The sequence below is a fragment of the Otolemur garnettii genome, unplaced genomic scaffold (genome assembly GCF_000181295.1).
Source record: "Otolemur garnettii isolate 467f Iridium unplaced genomic scaffold, OtoGar3 scaffold00261, whole genome shotgun sequence".
Lineage (NCBI taxonomy): Eukaryota > Metazoa > Chordata > Mammalia > Primates > Galagidae > Otolemur > Otolemur garnettii.
Window position 1 is genome coordinate 228,253 of NW_003852656.1, and position 16,146 is coordinate 244,398.

The window sequence follows — 16,146 nt, forward strand, 5'->3', positions numbered from 1 at the left end:
TTTTTTTTTTTTTTTTTTCCCTTAAGACAGAGCCTCAAACTGTTGCCCTGGGTAGAGTGCTATGGCATCACAGCTCACAGCAGCATCTAACTCCTGGGCTGAAGCAATTCTCTTGTCTCAGCCTCCCAAGTAGCTGGGACTACAGGTGCCTACCACAATGCCCAGCTATTTTTTGGTTGTAGTTGTCATTGTTGTTTGGCAGGCCTGGGCTGGATTCGAACCTGCTAGCTCAGGTATATGTGGCTGGCGCCTTAGCCACTTGAGCTACAGGCTCCAAGTCAGATAGAATGGTCTTAAATGTTGATTTTTTCTTCCTCTGATTGTCTTCAAACTTTATGTTCGGAGGACATATGCAGCAAACTGTACATTTAAGAAGCAAATGGTTCTTAGCGCGGTGCCTATAGCTCAGTGAGTAGGGCGCCAGCCACATATGCCGAGGCTGGAGGATTTGAGCCCAAGCCCAGACCTGCTAAACAACAATGACAACTGCAACCCTAAAATAGCCAGGCGTTGTGGTGGGTACCTGTAGTCTCAGCTACTCAGGAGACTGAGGCAAGAGAATTGCTTAAGCCCAAGAGGTGGAGGTTGCTGTGAGCTGTGATGCCATAGCACTCTACCAAGGGCAACATAGTAAGACTATCTCCAAAAAAAAAAAGAAGCAACAGCAAATGGTTCTTGACAAGAATTGCAGAAACAGCTGGCTGTGCCAACTCCCACAGCTTGCTCGGTTCCTAGACACACACACTTGTTCCTAGGACCATTGTCCCCTTGTTCAACAGTGGTGCCACTCCTGGGGAACTTGTTTTCACTGGGGTATTGAAATACAATGTATGTCAGCTTCTCATGTTCATGCTGGCCCTGCTTTCTCCACTCCTCACCTCCTGCTCCTTCCCAGCCACAGCAAGCTCATTCCTTCTTTCTCCATGGCCCTTCCAGGCCACTGGTGGCCCCTTGTTGCTAAATTTGCTCTGTTCCCAGATTACTTGATGTCTCAGCAGGATTCAACCCAGCTGCTCGTGTGTCTCTCTCCAAACACAGTTGACCCTGGCTCCTGGGACTTCGGGTTTTCTGCTCTTCCTCTTCATCTCTGGCTGCTCCTCTCAGGCCCCTGGGATAGCCCCTCATTCTCTGCTCTCCCTTAAATGTGGGTGCTCCTCTGGGCTTGGCCCTGGGCCACTTCTCTCCTTGCTGTCCATTCTCTTCCCAGGCATGGGCTAAGACCAGCAAGATGGGAAAGAAGCCAAGTCCCACTGGCCCTTCCCAGCCAAGGCAGAATGCTGGTCCTTATGCTAAGTGGTTAGCAGGGGCAGGTTTTCAAAGAGAGATTGGGGGTGACATGATTGGCTTTACATTTTAAAAAGACAGCTGGCAACTTTTTTGGAGCATGGACTGGGGGCACCAAAGACAGAGGCATGGAGCATTGATGAGGCCACGGCGATGACCCAGTGGAGATGGCAGTGGCCTGGTCCAGAGAGGTAGCTGTGGAGATATCAGACAGGGAAAGGACCAGGGAACTCCTGAAGAAGTAAAACTGGGGAAACTAGAGAATGGGTTGGAGACAAGGAGGTGGAGGAGAAGGAAGCAGCAAGGATGCCTGCTGAGCATTGGCTCTGATGGATGGGGTGTTGCTCCCCAAGATGGGGAAGGTAGAGGAGATCCAGGTCTAGGGGGAGGAGCACCTTCTGTGCTTCAAAGTCACAGAGCCAACTGCTCCTGCCAGAGGCCCCCAGACGTAGCCTGTGCAGATGGATCTTGGCATCATCCCTCCAAAATAGAGCCTCCTCCTGGGTACCTTTTCTCAAGGTGATACATCCCCAACTTGCCAAGCTCCAGGCCTAGAGATCAGAGGAGGGCCATGGTCAGAGCTCAGGTGCACAGACAAGGTACAAGTTACCATCCAGTGGGAAGTTACACCCAGTGGGACACACTAGATGGTGCATCTGTCATGGACCAGGGAGAAGGCAAACAGTGATTATGGAGGGGTTGAAATGAGCAGAAAGGCTGAGACAGATACTTTGCGGCCAGAATGGAGCTGGCTTCTCGGCTGCTCTTGAGAATCCAGAGAACAGCTCTAGATTTGATCAAAAATTGAACAATTCCTTCACCTGGAGCTCCATGAGAGAAGGGAAGGTAGACTTCAAAAATGTCAAGAAGTAGCCAGGTGAGGTAGCTCATGCTTGTAATCCCAGTACTTTGGGAGGCTGAATCAGGTAGTTTGCTTGAGCTCAGGAGTACAAAACCAGCCTGAGCAAGAGTGAGAACGTCTCTACTAAAAATAGGAAAAGTAGCTGGGCATTGTGGCAGACTTCTGTAGTCTCAGCTATTTGGGAGGCTGAGGCAAGAGAATTGCTTAAGTCCAAGAGTTTGAGGTTGCTGTGAGCTATGATGCCATGGCACTCTACCTGGAGTGACAGAGTGTGAGTCTGTCTCAATAAAAAAAAAAAGTCATTAAGTAGCCAGGTGTAGTGGCTCATACCTGCAATTCTAGCACTTTGAGAGGCCAAGGTAAGAGGACTACTTAAGCCCAGGATAGCCTGATAAACATAGTGAGACTCTGTCTCTACAAACAATTTAAAAATTTGTTGGGCATCATGGCACACGCTTATAGTCTCAGCTCCTCAGGAGGCTAAGGCAGGAGGATCACTTAAGCCCAGGAGTTTCAGGTCTTCTGAGCCAAGAATGAGACATCCTGATAAGGCTCAAGAACAATTGCATTTTCCTGACTCAGCAATACTCCTCCCACCTGTGCACAAACCCCAACCTTACACAAACCACTTCCTCCAGGTTGAAGAGGTTCTTGGACACCTGAAAGCTCACTAAGTAAATTAGGGTTCATGACAGAATGTGACACAACCATTAAAAACAACACGTGTACCAGGCATAAAGACACAGGAAAGGCTTATGATATAATAGTAGGTCAAGAAAGAGCAAGAGGTAGTCTTTATAAACAATAAAATTCTTTTTTCTTTTTATTTTGGCCGGGCCTGGGTTTGAACCCACCACCTCCAGCATATGGGGCCAGCACCCTACCCTTTTGAGCCACAGGCACCAACCCTAGATAATAAAATTCTAACTGGATAAAAAGACACAAGGACAAAAGGATGAAAAGCAATGTTCCAAAATGTTACAGCTGTGTTTCTAAGAGCCAAAATTGTTTTCATTTTCCTTTTTGCTATTCTGTAAATAAGAGGCCTTTTAAGTAGGCACTCTGAGGTGGCTAATCTAATGCTTCAATTCCTTGGATCACCCATAAACAGGCTAATTATAACTGGCCCTTGAATAACACCGAGGTTGGGGTACCAATCTTCCATGTAGTCAAGAATCTTAGTGTAACTCTTGACCCTCCAAAATTTTTTCTAATAGTGTACTGTTGACTGGAAGCCTTGCCAATAACATAAACAGTCAATTAACACATAATTTGTATGTTACATGTGTAATTGCTGTGTTCTTTTTTTGTTTGTTTTTTTGTTATTTTAGAGACAGAGCCTCACTTTGTAGCCCTCGGTAGACTGCAGTGGCATCACAGCTCACAGCAACCTCCAGCTCTTGGGCTTTAGGCGATTCTCTTGCCTCAGCCTCCAGAGTAGCTGGGACTACAGGCACCTGCCACAACGCCCGGCTATTTTTGTTGTTGTTGTCGCAGTTTGGCCGGGGCCAGGTTTGAACCTATCACCCTTGGTATATGGGATGGGTGCCCTACTCACTGAGCCACAGGCACTGCCCATTACTATATTCTTAGAATAAAATAAGCTGGAGAAAAGAAATTGTTATTAAAGAAACTCATAAGAGGGAGTGGCGCCTGTGGCTCAAAGGAGTAGGGAGCCGTCCCCATATGCCGGAGGTAGTGGGTTCAAACCCAGCCCTGGCCAAAAACTGCAAAAAAAAAAAAAAATGGCCAGGCATTGTGGTGGGCACCTGTCGTCCCAGCTACTTGGGAGGCTGAGGCAAGAGAATTACCTAAGCTCAGGAGTTGGAGGTTGCTGTGAGCTGTGTGATGCCATGGCACTCTACCAAGGGCAACAAAGTGAGATTCTGTCTCTATAAAAAAAAAAAAGACTGAAAAAAAAGAAGAAAGAAAAGAAAAGAAAATCATAAGGAGCTGTGTACAGTGGCTCATGCCTGTAATCCTAGCACCCCGGGAGACCAAAGCAAGAGGATTCCTTGAGCTGAGGAGTTTGACACCAACTTGAGCAAGAGCAAAACCCTGTCTTTACTAAAAAAAAAAAAAAATTAGCCTGGCCTGGTAGCCCATGCATATAGTCCCAGCTATTTGGGAGGCTGAGGCAGGAGGATTGCTTAACCCCCAAAGTTTGAGGTTGCAGTGAGCTATGATGACACCATTGCATTCTAGCCGGAGTGACAGAGTAAGACTCTATCTCAAAATAGAAAGGAAGAAAGAGAGAGAGGGGAAAAAAGAGAGAGAGAGAAAGAGAGAAGGAAAGGAGGGAGGAAGGAAGGAAAATATTTACTATCCATTATGTAGAAGTGGATTACCATAAATGTCTGTATCCTCATTGTCTTTACACTGAGTAGGCTGAAGAGGAGGAGGAAGAGGTGGGCTTGGTTTTGCTGTCTCAGAGGTGGCAGAGGTGAATGAAAATCCTTGTTTAAGTGGACCTGTAGAGTTCAAACCTGGATTGCTCAAGAGCCAACTGTATATGGTTTATTGTCTGAACCAGGACATTTTTCAGAGAGAAAGGGGACTGTGGGACAATGGTCCAATAAACCATGACTTATGGTCACTCTTCCCCAAATCAATCCCATCTCTGCTTCCTCACCCCATGGGCTTGGCCGGAGGTTCTGGGTCTACACTGACATAGCCAGTTGCGGGGAGCAGGGATTCCAATCTAGGCTGGGCTTGTTCTCTGCTCATAGCCACTTCAACAGAAAGTCAGTGGGCCACTGTTGGTCTCAAGCTAGGAACTAAGTGTTGATTAGTTAACCTTTGTCAGATTAAAGAAGGAATTGTGCAGATATTTTCCTTGGGGGACCCTGACCAATCAAAGGACTGCTGATAAGCCTAAAGGAGCTGCTAAGCAGAGATAGGGCTGGTCAGAGGTTGGGGGCTATTCCCTAGAAAGTGAGTAAAGAAGGCATTAGAGTGTGAAGAGAACAACACGCTGAGGGACTCTATTCTAGGTACTGAGAGAGGTCATTTGTCTCATTAAATTCTATGACTCACTGAAAAAGTCTTGCTAATTAATTGCCATTTTATGAAGAGAGGAGGGCCCCAGGAGCTGAGGTGACTTGCCTTAGAACCCCAGGCTGAGTCAGGGATTGCCTACCCAGGGGTCTTCAAACTTTTTGAACAGGGGGCCAGTTCACTGTCCCTCAGACCGTTGGAGGGCCAGACTGTGGGCCCAGGTTGAGTCAGCTGCTAAGTAGGATAGGCAGTGGCAGCAAAAACACCTTGTTGGCCGGATAAAAGTCCTCGGAGGGCCGCATGTGGCCCGCGGGCCATAGTTTGAGGACCCCTGGCCTACACCTTTGCTCAGACCAGATGAGAAGCTGGCCTTGCCAGTCTTGGTCCAGCATAGACTATGAACTCAACCAAAGTGCTTAGAAATGGATGGGCAGACATGTGGCTGACTAGATGGCTAGGTGGATGGATGGGTGACTAGAGAGATGGATAGATGGTCCAGATGGATAACTGGTAGTGTTAGGCAAACTACTCAGAGAATTGCTCAAGCTAGATCTTGAATGCAACCCACCATTGCTGGATCTGATCAAATCTTCAACCCCTTCCAAAAGCTCCCTTCTCATCTCTCTGTGAATCTGGGCCCAACTCAGGATCCATAGTCCCATGAAAGAAAAACAAGCATTTCTAAGGCTCTCTATGACCCCCTCCCTGGGTTTTAGGAATTCTACACAGACATACCATCATCTACCCCACAATCCAGGGATGTGACAGTCACATATTTTCTCTCTCTCCTTTCCTCCCTCCCTATCACCAATTCTAGTGCCCAAGTATCTCTGGGATGCATCTCCTCATCTCCATCCCTTCTGTTCCTATCTTTGCTCAGACCTCATCATCTCTCTCACCAGACCATTTCCTCTGCCTTTTTTTTTTAGACAGACTCACACTCTGTCACTCTGGGTGGAGTGCCATAGCATTATAGGTTACAGCAACCTCAAACTCTTGGGCTCAAGTGATCCTCTTTCCTCATCCTCCCAAGTAGCTGAGACTACAGGTGCCCACCACACCTGGCTAGTTTTTCTATTCTTTTAGTAGAGACAGGATCTCACACTTACTCAGGCTAGTCTCGAACTCTTGAGCTTAAGCAATCCATCTGCCTCAACCTTCCAGAGTGCTAGGATCACAGGTGTGAGCTACCATGACTAGTCCTCCTCTGCCTCTTAACTGCCCTCTCTGCTTCCAGACTCACTCCCTTTGACACATCCTGACCTTGCTCCCAGAGCCCATTCTAAAGTGCAGAACAGGCCCTTCCCAGACTAGCTAGTGACCCCACCACAAGTCAACACTCTACAGCCCTCCAAATTTTTCTCTGGTGTTCCCTCCATCACATACTCCCTCTCCCCTGAGCTCCTACACCCACACAGACTCCAAGACACCCAGATGCAGGGCAGTGCCATAGGCTGTTTAGGCCACTCCACAGGGAGTCTGTCAGTCTGGGAATGAGGGGAAGGGGACATAGTCACAAACTCTCTTCTAGGACCCTGGGAACAAGATGTCTGAGTAGCATCAGGGTCCTGGGGCAGTGGGGGGCAAGGGGTGTGTGCAAGGAATGTGTCTATGCCCTTGCTAGGTCACAGTTGAGGCTGAATGTCTGTGTGGGAGCCTGACCACAGACTCTCCCTGCAGAGCTGACGATTAGCAATTAACTGGGAGGAATCTGGGGGGGGGGGGTTTGAGGTTAATCGGGGAACAGAGGGAGGGCAGCTAGGGTTCTAGGGACTTTGCCCTTGACCCGAAGGTATAAAGAGGAGGGTCCCCGTTCCTCCTCAGGGCCCTGAAGGCTTTCTTGCGCCACTGAGCAAGAGCTGAAACGCAGAACTCCAAGGTGAGCCCAGCGTCCTCACATCCCAACTCTACCCCCAGCTCTTAGTGGGAAACAGCCCATCACCCCAGCCCTATCTGCTTCCCACTGCTTTCTGCCCCACCTGGCTCACTCACCACAGTGAAAAGCTTGTGCTCTTCCAGAGTCTGGAATTCAGCTCTGCACACTCCTCCACCCCAAGGACCCTTAGGATGATGTGTGGAGAGGGTGCTGAGGTAGACCAGGGCACTTTTGCCCCATCAGTCAAGGACTCCTGTGGTGGTGCAGGAGGGGTTAAAGCAAGGCCAGTCCTGGTCTGAGCCTCTTTCACGTAGAGAAGCTGTCAGTGTTTGTTTATTGCCTCTCAAGGGAGTAGATGGGGAAAGCTCATAGGGACTTGGGGTTCAGGCCACAGAACTCCTCAATACCACCACCACTAGTGTGTGCCTAGTCGGTCCCATGAGCAGGCAGGTGTCCATGGCCCTTCTCTGCTCTCTGGCAGGCAAAGCTCCCCTACACAGACAGCCGTGGCCCATACATGCAGCCTCTGCTTTTTTCACATGTTTCCTCCCCACCACCCCAACCCCACCGCCAAGGTCAGTCTCCTCCCCCACAGGGCCTTGCACACTCCCCCCCCCCCGCCGAAGGTAACTCCTACTCACTGTTCATCTCAGCCTGATTATCTTCTCTGCCCCTCCAGCCCACGCCCTGCCAACAGGTGCTCTGGTGTCTATCTGTTACTGTGAGCTTACCTCCATTGCTGTTTTCCATCTATTTCGGGGATTATTTCATTTTCATCCACTCTCCCCATCAGACCTTGAGCTTCCTAAGGGCAACAGCTGTGTCTGCTTCTAGCTCTCAGCCTGGGATTGAGCAGAAGCTCAATAATGCTTGTGGAATGAGTGAATGAACAAATGCTCAAGTCTGTACTGGGCACCTGTGTGTGCACCTTGGGGAATGTGTGTGTGGCGGTGGTGAGTTTAGAGGGTGTGCTTTGCTGGATGTGTGTGGGATCACACAGCATGGGGGGTGTGTACATGAGCATATGAGTGTAAGTGTGAGCACCCTGGATGCTGCAGGTGTAATTCAGTGCTGCTGCGACCCCCTGACCTGCAGGCTTCATAGCGGGTGCCCAAGATGATGTCCTACAGAGAAAGGCTGGGGAGTCCAGCTGTCTCCCCACTCCCAGTCCACAGGCGACACATGATACCAGGGGCTGCCTTTGCCTACGTGCCCAGTCCGCCGGGTGAGTGCTTGCCCATGGTTGCCCACAGCCTGGGTGGCACTTCTATCCCCTCTGCCTGCCCCTCTCCCAGGCCCTGCAGCATCTGGGCCTCCTGAATAGTTTTCCTTCCAAGTCCTGCACAGGGTCCCAGGAACCTCTGCCTACGCCTTCCCCAGACTGGGCCCTGTGGCCCTCAGTGAGCACAGCTGTTCCTGTGGGGAGGTCCTGGAGCTCCATGACCCACTGCCTGCCAAGCTGGGCCTGGAGGAGGAGCAGAAGCCAGGTGGGCCTGGGCAGGGAACAGCAGGAGTACTGGCAATTGCTGCCCTGGGCTCCTGCCCACTGTGCTCATGGCTGGCCTGCCTCCAGATCCCAGGCTAGTCTCAAAGCTGTGCCATGCTGGCATCACGCTGCTCAAGGTGCCATTGATGCTCGCCTTCCTCTATCTCTTTGTCTGCTCCCTGGATGTGCTCAGCTCAGCCTTCCAGCTGGCTGGAGGTAGGACCAGATGGAGGAAGGCCCCAGGGAGGGGATCCTGAGGGACCTCAGATAACACCAGCTCATATTCCCCAGGGAAGGTGGCTGGTGACATCTTCAAGGACAACGCCATCCTGTCCAACCCAGTGGCTGGGCTGGTGGTGGGAATCCTGGTGACAGTGCTAGTGCAGAGCTCTAGCACCTCTACATCCATCATTGTCAGCATGGTCTCTTCTGGCTGTGAGTTGGCCCACCAGGCCTGGAGAAAGAGCTTGGGCAGGTGGTGCTGGGTAGTACTGGTGGCATCAGAGGTAGGAGTGCAGATAAGGGCTGAGGGCAAAAGGCAGGCCTCTATCTTTCCACTCTCTGCCCTAAAGCATGACCAAGAGTCTGAGCAGAAGGGGTTCCCCAGGCGCTGAAAGGATGGCAAATGAGCAGCATAGCCCAGGGAAAGCTTACCTCCACATGGTCACTCAGTCATATCTGTATCAGTCAGGGAAACAAGCCAGAGAAACCAAACCTGTAGGATATAGATATGACTTATGGCAAGGAACTCGTGTACCCAATTGTGGGGCTGGCTGGGCAGTGCCAGAATCCACAGGCTTGGGCCATCTGGAAGGGCAGGCTGGAGCTCTCTGACAGGAGCCGACACTGCCATCCACCGGCAGAATTTCTTAATCCTCAGGGAAGCCTCAGTTCTTTTATTTTGTTTCTAATTTACCTTTGACCAAAACAGAGAGAAGTGTCAATTCTGCTTGTAAGGACTCATCCTATTGGCTGAGGCCCACTTAGGTTGTCAAGGATAATCTCCTTAAACAACTGTAGATATGAATCACTATAGTTGAGCCAACTTGACACCTAAAACTAATTCTCATACTTGGGTACATGGGTGGACACAAAGCACAGATCTGTACTTGCATATAGGCCATGAGCCCTCATAATGCACACCCACACATGCACCTGTTCACACACTGGCACCATGGACAATGTGAGCACATAAATGCCCAGCACATGCCTACATGAACCTGAGACACCTAGGCTAGGCAGTGTCAGCAGCACAGCAGGAATAGCCACCTGGGGCTCGATGTGGCTAGTGGGCCTGGAAGGATCTATTGTGGGACAGGAGCTTGGTGGTGTCCACCCAGTTCGTTAAGAGGCACCCTCTTCTCCCAGTGCTGGAGGTGAGCTCTGCCATCCCCATCATCATGGGCTCCAACATTGGCACCTCTGTCACCAACACCATCGTGGCCCTGATGCAGGCAGGGGATAGGACTGACTTCCGGCGGTGAGAGGGACAAGGCGGGTGGGGGCTGGTGTTTGAGGGAGGGCAGTGTGAGCCTGCCCTGGCTCTGGCCTGCCCCATCATATGGCTTCCCTGCCCAGGGCCTTCGCGGGAGCTACTGTGCATGACTGCTTTAACTGGCTGTCTGTTCTGGTCCTGCTGCCCCTGGAGGCTACTACAGGCTACCTGTACCATGTCACTGGATTCGTGGTGGCCTCCTTCAACATCCGAGGTGGGCGTGATGCCCCTGACTTGCTCAAAATCATCACGGAGCCCTTCACAAAGCTCATCATTCAGGTGGCTGCAGGGCCTGGTGTGGGGGCTGGGTAGTTAGGGCTCCACCATCCCTCACTTCCCCTGCCCACATTTTGCCCACAGCTGGACAAGTCTGTGATCACCAGTATTGCCACTGGGGATGAGTCCCTGAGGAACCACAGTCTTATCCGGATCTGGTGCCACCCAGACCCCATGGAGGTTGAATCCCAGGCCTGGCCCCAGGTAAGAAGACTCCCTCTTCAGACTGTGGGTTTCGTTGTCTGTTCAAAATGCTCCAGTTAGATCAGTGGTTCTCAACCTTCCTAATGCCATGACCATTTATTTATTTATTTATTTATTGTAGAGACAGAGTCTTACTGGGTAGAGTGCCGTGGCATTACAGCTCACAGCAACCTCCAACTCCTGGGCTTAGGTGATTCTCTTGCCTCAGTCTCCCTAGTAGCTGGGACAACAGGCGCCCACCACAACACCCGGCTATTTTTTGTTGCAGTTTGGCTGGGGCTGGGTTTGCACCCTACCCACTGAGCCACAGGTACTGCCTGCCATGACCCTTTATTACAGTTCCTCATGTTGTTGCTATAAGTAGCAATGAAAACAATTTTATGGTTGGGGGTCACCACAACATGAAGAACTGCATTAAAGGGTCACAGCATTAGGAAGGGTGAGAATCACTGAGCTAGACCCTGAAGATCATTTAGCCAGGAGAGGGCAGATACAGAGGGGCACTTCTACTGCTGTGGGTTCTTTTTTTTTTTTTTTTGCTATGCGTTCTTATCCCTCCCAACCACATGGCTTTGAGCAGATATCACCAGGCAATTAGAGCTGGCATGTAACTGATCCACCCAGCAGTTCTCAAAGTGCAGTCTGACTCGGTGCCTATGGCTCACGTGGCTAAGAAGCCAGCCCACCTAAGGTGGCGGATTCGAATCCAACCTGGACCCACCAAACAACAATGATGGCTGCAACCAAAAAATAGCCGGGCGTTGTGGCGGGCACTTGTGGTCCTAGCTACCTGGGAGGGGGAGGCAGGAGATTTGCGTGAGCCCAGGAGTTTGAGGTTGCTGTGAGCTGTGATGCACGGCACTCTACCCAGGGTGACAGCTTGAGGCTCTGTCTCAAAAAAAAAAAAGTGCAGTCCGGACCACCAGCAGCAGTATCTCCTGGGAACCCATTAGACTTCAACAAGCCTCTAGGTGTGCTCCATATTCAGATATGAGAACCACTGATCTAACTCAACCCTCTGGTTTCACAGGTAGGGACACAGGCCCAGAGGAGCTGAGAAACTTACCAGAGCTTGTCTTCCTTGTTAGGGCCTGAGTGCCCTCTGGGGAGGGGGATAGTGACACAGTTCTGCCATGTTTTGGGGCCTAGATAATGTGCAGAGGGGACAGAAAAGGATAGGATACCCAGGAAGGCAGGATGAACAGGAAGGGACAGGTGGGCTGCATGGAAAATTCCTCAGGGGCACAACAGCCACCATGCTGGCATTGGGGTCCCTTCTCTTGGAGACTGCCTCAGGTGGAGTTCCTCGTCTTTCTGCACTGTTTCTGCTACTTCTGATACCTGGAAGATCTGTTTCGATTGGTTAGGCACTCGTGAACAGCCTGTGTGCCAGGCTGGTGAAGAAGCGGGCAATTAGCACACTTTCTGATTCAGCCATAAAAAGGAAAATGTTTCATCAAAACCATAATCTGGGCTCGGCGCCTGTGGCTCAAGCGGCTAAGGCGCCAGCCACAGACACCTAAGGTGGCAGGTTCGAATCCCCAGCCCGGGCCCGCCAAACAACAATGATGGCTGCAACCAAAAAATGGCCAGGCGTTGTGGCAGGCGCCTGTAGTCCCAGCTACTTGGGAGGCTGAGGCAGGAGACTCGCTTGAGCCCAGGAGTTGGAAGTTGCTGTGAGCGTGATGCCATGGCACTCTACCCGGGGGGATAGCTTGAGGCTCTGTCTCAAAAAAAAAAAAGGCCAGGCGTTGTGGCAGGCGCCTGTGGTCCCAGCTACTTGGGAGGCTGAGGCAGGAGACTCGCTTGAGCCCAGGAGTTGGAGGTTGCTGTGAGCATGATGCCATGGCACTCTACCCAGGGGGATAGCTTGAGGCTCCGTCTCAAAAAACAAAAAACAAAACCATAATCTGCCATATTTGCTTCCCTTTAATTATTACATATGAGATGTAACTCCATTTAGAACAGGATATAAGGAAATCCAAAACCCCCAGCACAAGCATGAGCCCTTCCCCCATCCTCTTCACTTGCTACTTGATGCTACTGGACCTTGATCCTGGTGTGAACAGGAAACACTCCGACTTTCCCAGCGATGATGATCCTTGGCATCTGAAGTGGCTCCAATTCAGCCCTCTGAGTGTTTAAGGCAGCCTGACATCAAAACGCCCCTGCAGGCAGCTTTTATGCTGGTTTTGTGACCTCTCTAATGCATCAGCCACCTTCTCATGAGCTCTCTGGGCGCTCTGAGCTCTCTGAATCACCACAAACCTCTCTACTTCACAGCAAAATATGGAAGAGAGAGAAATTATACACCTGATCTTCACAAAAACAAGCCACGGGATAAGAGCTCCGTTCTTCCTTTCCTCTGAGGTCCCCGCTGTCCACCTGCTGCAGCCTCAGGCAGGTCTCAGCTTGCAGCATACACCTCCGCACCTAACAGAATCCTCATGCAGTGTGGGCGAGGCAGACACAAGGACCCCATTTTACAGAATCCTGAAGTTTGTTTAGGTAGAGAAACCCACCCAAGTTCACCTTTTCCATGGCTGCAACTGCCAATTGGCTAAGCACCAGATTATCCTCTCTCTACTAGGAAACCTTTTAATAGCAGTGGCAGAGTTGGATTTTTTTGTCTTGCAAAGTAGCCGTGGGGTGGGATTTGAGCTCCCTGCTCCCACCCTTTCCCTGGGACTGTCCTTCATGGGGACATGACTCATGCAGAAATGGATGTACTGTGTCTTGAGAAGTACATGGTGGGTCCTCCTGCACTGAAGACTTGAGTCTGCCGTTTGGCCATGGTGTTTCCCTGTGCTTCCTTCCAACCAGTTCTCATTGTCTCCAGCTTTCACCATGCTAGACCTCACCTCTCCAGACCAGCTTCCAGAAAACCTATGCCACCAAGGAAAGGATGAGATTCTGAGGCTCTACAGATGGGGAAAGAAAAGCCAGAGGCAGTTTAAGTGTTCAAAAATTTCTTGATATTCCTGGGGCCTGATACTGTCCTGGAAATTACCTTCTATTGTGGTCACACTGTGGATTTTCAACCACATCTGCTTGGTTTAAACAAGAATATTTTGAGTACTTACAACTTGAGAAGTTGGACTGATCCCATCCCCATTTTATAGCTGAGGAAGGAAACTGAGCCTCAGAGAGGGGCAGTGGATTCCCTGAGTCCATGTAATTGAGGTAGGATGCAAATCCTTGTGGAATTCTAACTCTCCATCTCGCTGCCTCTCCCAGTCTGACATTACACCACCTGTGTCCATTTCCCTTTCTACCCATCGGTCCTGAATGCCACAGGTGATCATAGCCTCCTGGAGACATCCCTCCATTGGCAGTGGGTATTGCTCTAACGTGGAGTTGTCCTCTTCACCAACAGATGGTGCTGCTGGCACACATCTTTGCCCAGAGAACAAAGGCCCTGAAGATTAGTTCCCCCTCCTCTGGAGGGGGAATCTGGGCCTCCCCGGTCTTTATCCAGACTGCAGTTCCCACCTTCTCTCTTTGCCCTATAAAAGAGCCTCAGGCCTGCTCCTTCTCTTCAGGTCCTTCCCTCAGCCCAGCATTGCAGTCCACCCCCTCTCTGCCCATCCTGAGGCCTCTACACTCCTCTCCTGTACTTCAGGGTCTCTGGACTTCCCCTGTGCACTCAGCCAGGACCACATAATCCCAGGCAAGAATCTCAAGGTTCCAACCCCCCAGAGAACTTAGCCCTCAGCCTTGCTCTGCCTCCAACTCTGCCTGCCCTAAGTTGGGACCCCAGCAAAGTTGCTCATTCTCTTCCAACATCCCCCCAGGTCCCACAGGTCCCTCTCCCCCTGAACCCCTTGGCCCAGCCCAGGGTAGGTCAATGGGGCACAGGTTAGCAAGGACCCCATTAATCTCAGGAGTCATCTGCTTCCAAAGCTCCAAGCTGAGGGCCGCCAGGAAGGTCCAGCAAGCTCTTCCCAAACAGAGCCATCTAAGGAGCCAGTGGTCCTGACCCAGGAGGTCAAGCCTACCTACACTCTTCCCACCATGTGATCCTGAATGGGCCTGGGGTGACGGAGTTTCTGTTCTTTATTTGAAGATGCAGTTTACTAAGGCTTGCCATGAGCCAAGCTCTGATGGAAGCACAATCTTTACTATAGCTCTTTTGCTGTCCTGCATCAGAGGAAAATAGGCTCAGAGAGGTAGCATGACTTATCCACGGTAGTTGGTAGGATTTGAACTCAGATCTGCCTGACAGAAAACACCTGGTTCACTCTTTTGTCCGCACAGTAGTTATTATCAACACTTTCCCCTCTTGCTTCTTGGTTTTGGCACAGCAGAGACTTTTTCCTGGCTTCTTGGCCTGCAGTTCAGGCTCAGGCCTAAGGCTTTAATGGCGAACTGGGGATACAGACAGGCAAATTGCCCACTCAGGGGCACATTCCACTAATATAAACCCTGATCTTAAAACCAGATGTCACAAACAGTTCTTACCTCTGACATGTATTTTTGAAATAATGCATAATTTAGAACAAAACCTAAAGCAGCTATAAATTGAATTGGCAGCTAAACTGGCAATATCTCCCTGAGGGGCCCGGGATATAGAGGTCTCAGGGAAGGCTCAAGTGGGACCAGGGGCCATATCAGCTCCTAGGAGAGGCAGAATATGTTGAATCGGGGGTACCTATAGCTCTTGCATTTTGCCAGGGGGCCTGGCAGAGTCCGGCAGTGTTGCTGAGTGAGTAGGGGCCCCTGGAAGCCCCTTCTCCTTTCTGAGGCTCAATCCCTCCTCTGTCCAATGGGCTTCTCCCCACCCCAGCCTGGCCCACTTTTTCCAGTCACTGCTGGGTGGTTGCTCAGTTCCTAGGTGAACAGTAAAGGACCCTGGATTACATTTTTAAAAAGAACTACTCCTTAACTTAATGAGGCCACAAATTAGTGGACCACAAGCCAGACTGGACACTACTGCTGGACTTCATTTAATTGTAAAGTATGTTTCAAAGTGGTTGCTAATGTTTAAGATTGGGACATTTTATCTAAAACTTCAGAGTTGTGGTTTCTGTCATAGAATCGGGCAATTTGGTCATGCTGAGTTGTGTATCTGGATGGTGACAGTGGCCAGAATCTGAATAGCTGCTGCCCCCAGCCCAGTACATACTCTCCCCACCTCCTTCTTAGGGTACTTGCTGAACCCTCTGGCTCCCTGAAGAGCCCCCTCACTTCGCTCACAATAGGTGGGGGAGAGGAGAGACACTTTGGTTGGACTCTCACCCTCATTCCCCCACCTGATCTCCTCTGGGTGAAGAACAGAGCCAGAGAAGAATGGAGCTTGGGCCATCAGTGTCTTAGAAAAGAAGATAGGGCCAGGATGCAGAAGGGGCACCAAGGAAGGGACTGGTCATAAAGGAAGGGAAAGGGAGTTTTCAGACAAAGAGGATTTTGGTCAGCAGCATCCAATGCCACTGAGAAGAAAGAAAATGAAGACAAGAAGCCACTGGATGTGGCCCTGGGGAGAGCCAGTTTAGGAGAGTGACAGAGTAGAGTACGTAGAGGGGCTACATGGCCTGTGCATGGCCCAAAGCCAGAAGGCCCATATCTATCTCCCACATTCCTCCCTTACTCCCTTCTCAGTCCCAACCTGAGGCTCCATTTACCTACATTACCTAAGTCACCTTTCTCTTTTTTTTTTTTTTTTTTTT

The 16,146-nt window shown here is 50.5% G+C and overlaps 1 protein-coding gene across 1 annotated transcript in view; it reads left to right on the forward strand.

Annotated features, from left to right (window-relative positions):
* Nucleotides 1–7,917: 7,917 nt before the first annotated feature.
* The window catches only part of SLC34A1 (solute carrier family 34 member 1), a 12,008-nt gene continuing 3,779 nt past the window's right edge, over nt 7,918–16,146 (forward strand). The window contains exons 1-8 of the mRNA XM_023508622.1: nt 7,918–8,244; nt 8,357–8,506; nt 8,593–8,721; nt 8,797–8,940; nt 9,874–9,985; nt 10,084–10,279; nt 10,361–10,456; nt 12,764–12,884. Coding sequence (XP_023364390.1) covers nt 8,136–8,244; nt 8,357–8,506; nt 8,593–8,721; nt 8,797–8,940; nt 9,874–9,985; nt 10,084–10,279; nt 10,361–10,456; nt 12,764–12,884 — 1,057 coding nt within the window. The 5' untranslated portion in view covers nt 7,918–8,135. The remainder of the gene's footprint in view (nt 8,245–8,356; nt 8,507–8,592; nt 8,722–8,796; nt 8,941–9,873; nt 9,986–10,083; nt 10,280–10,360; nt 10,457–12,763; nt 12,885–16,146) is intronic.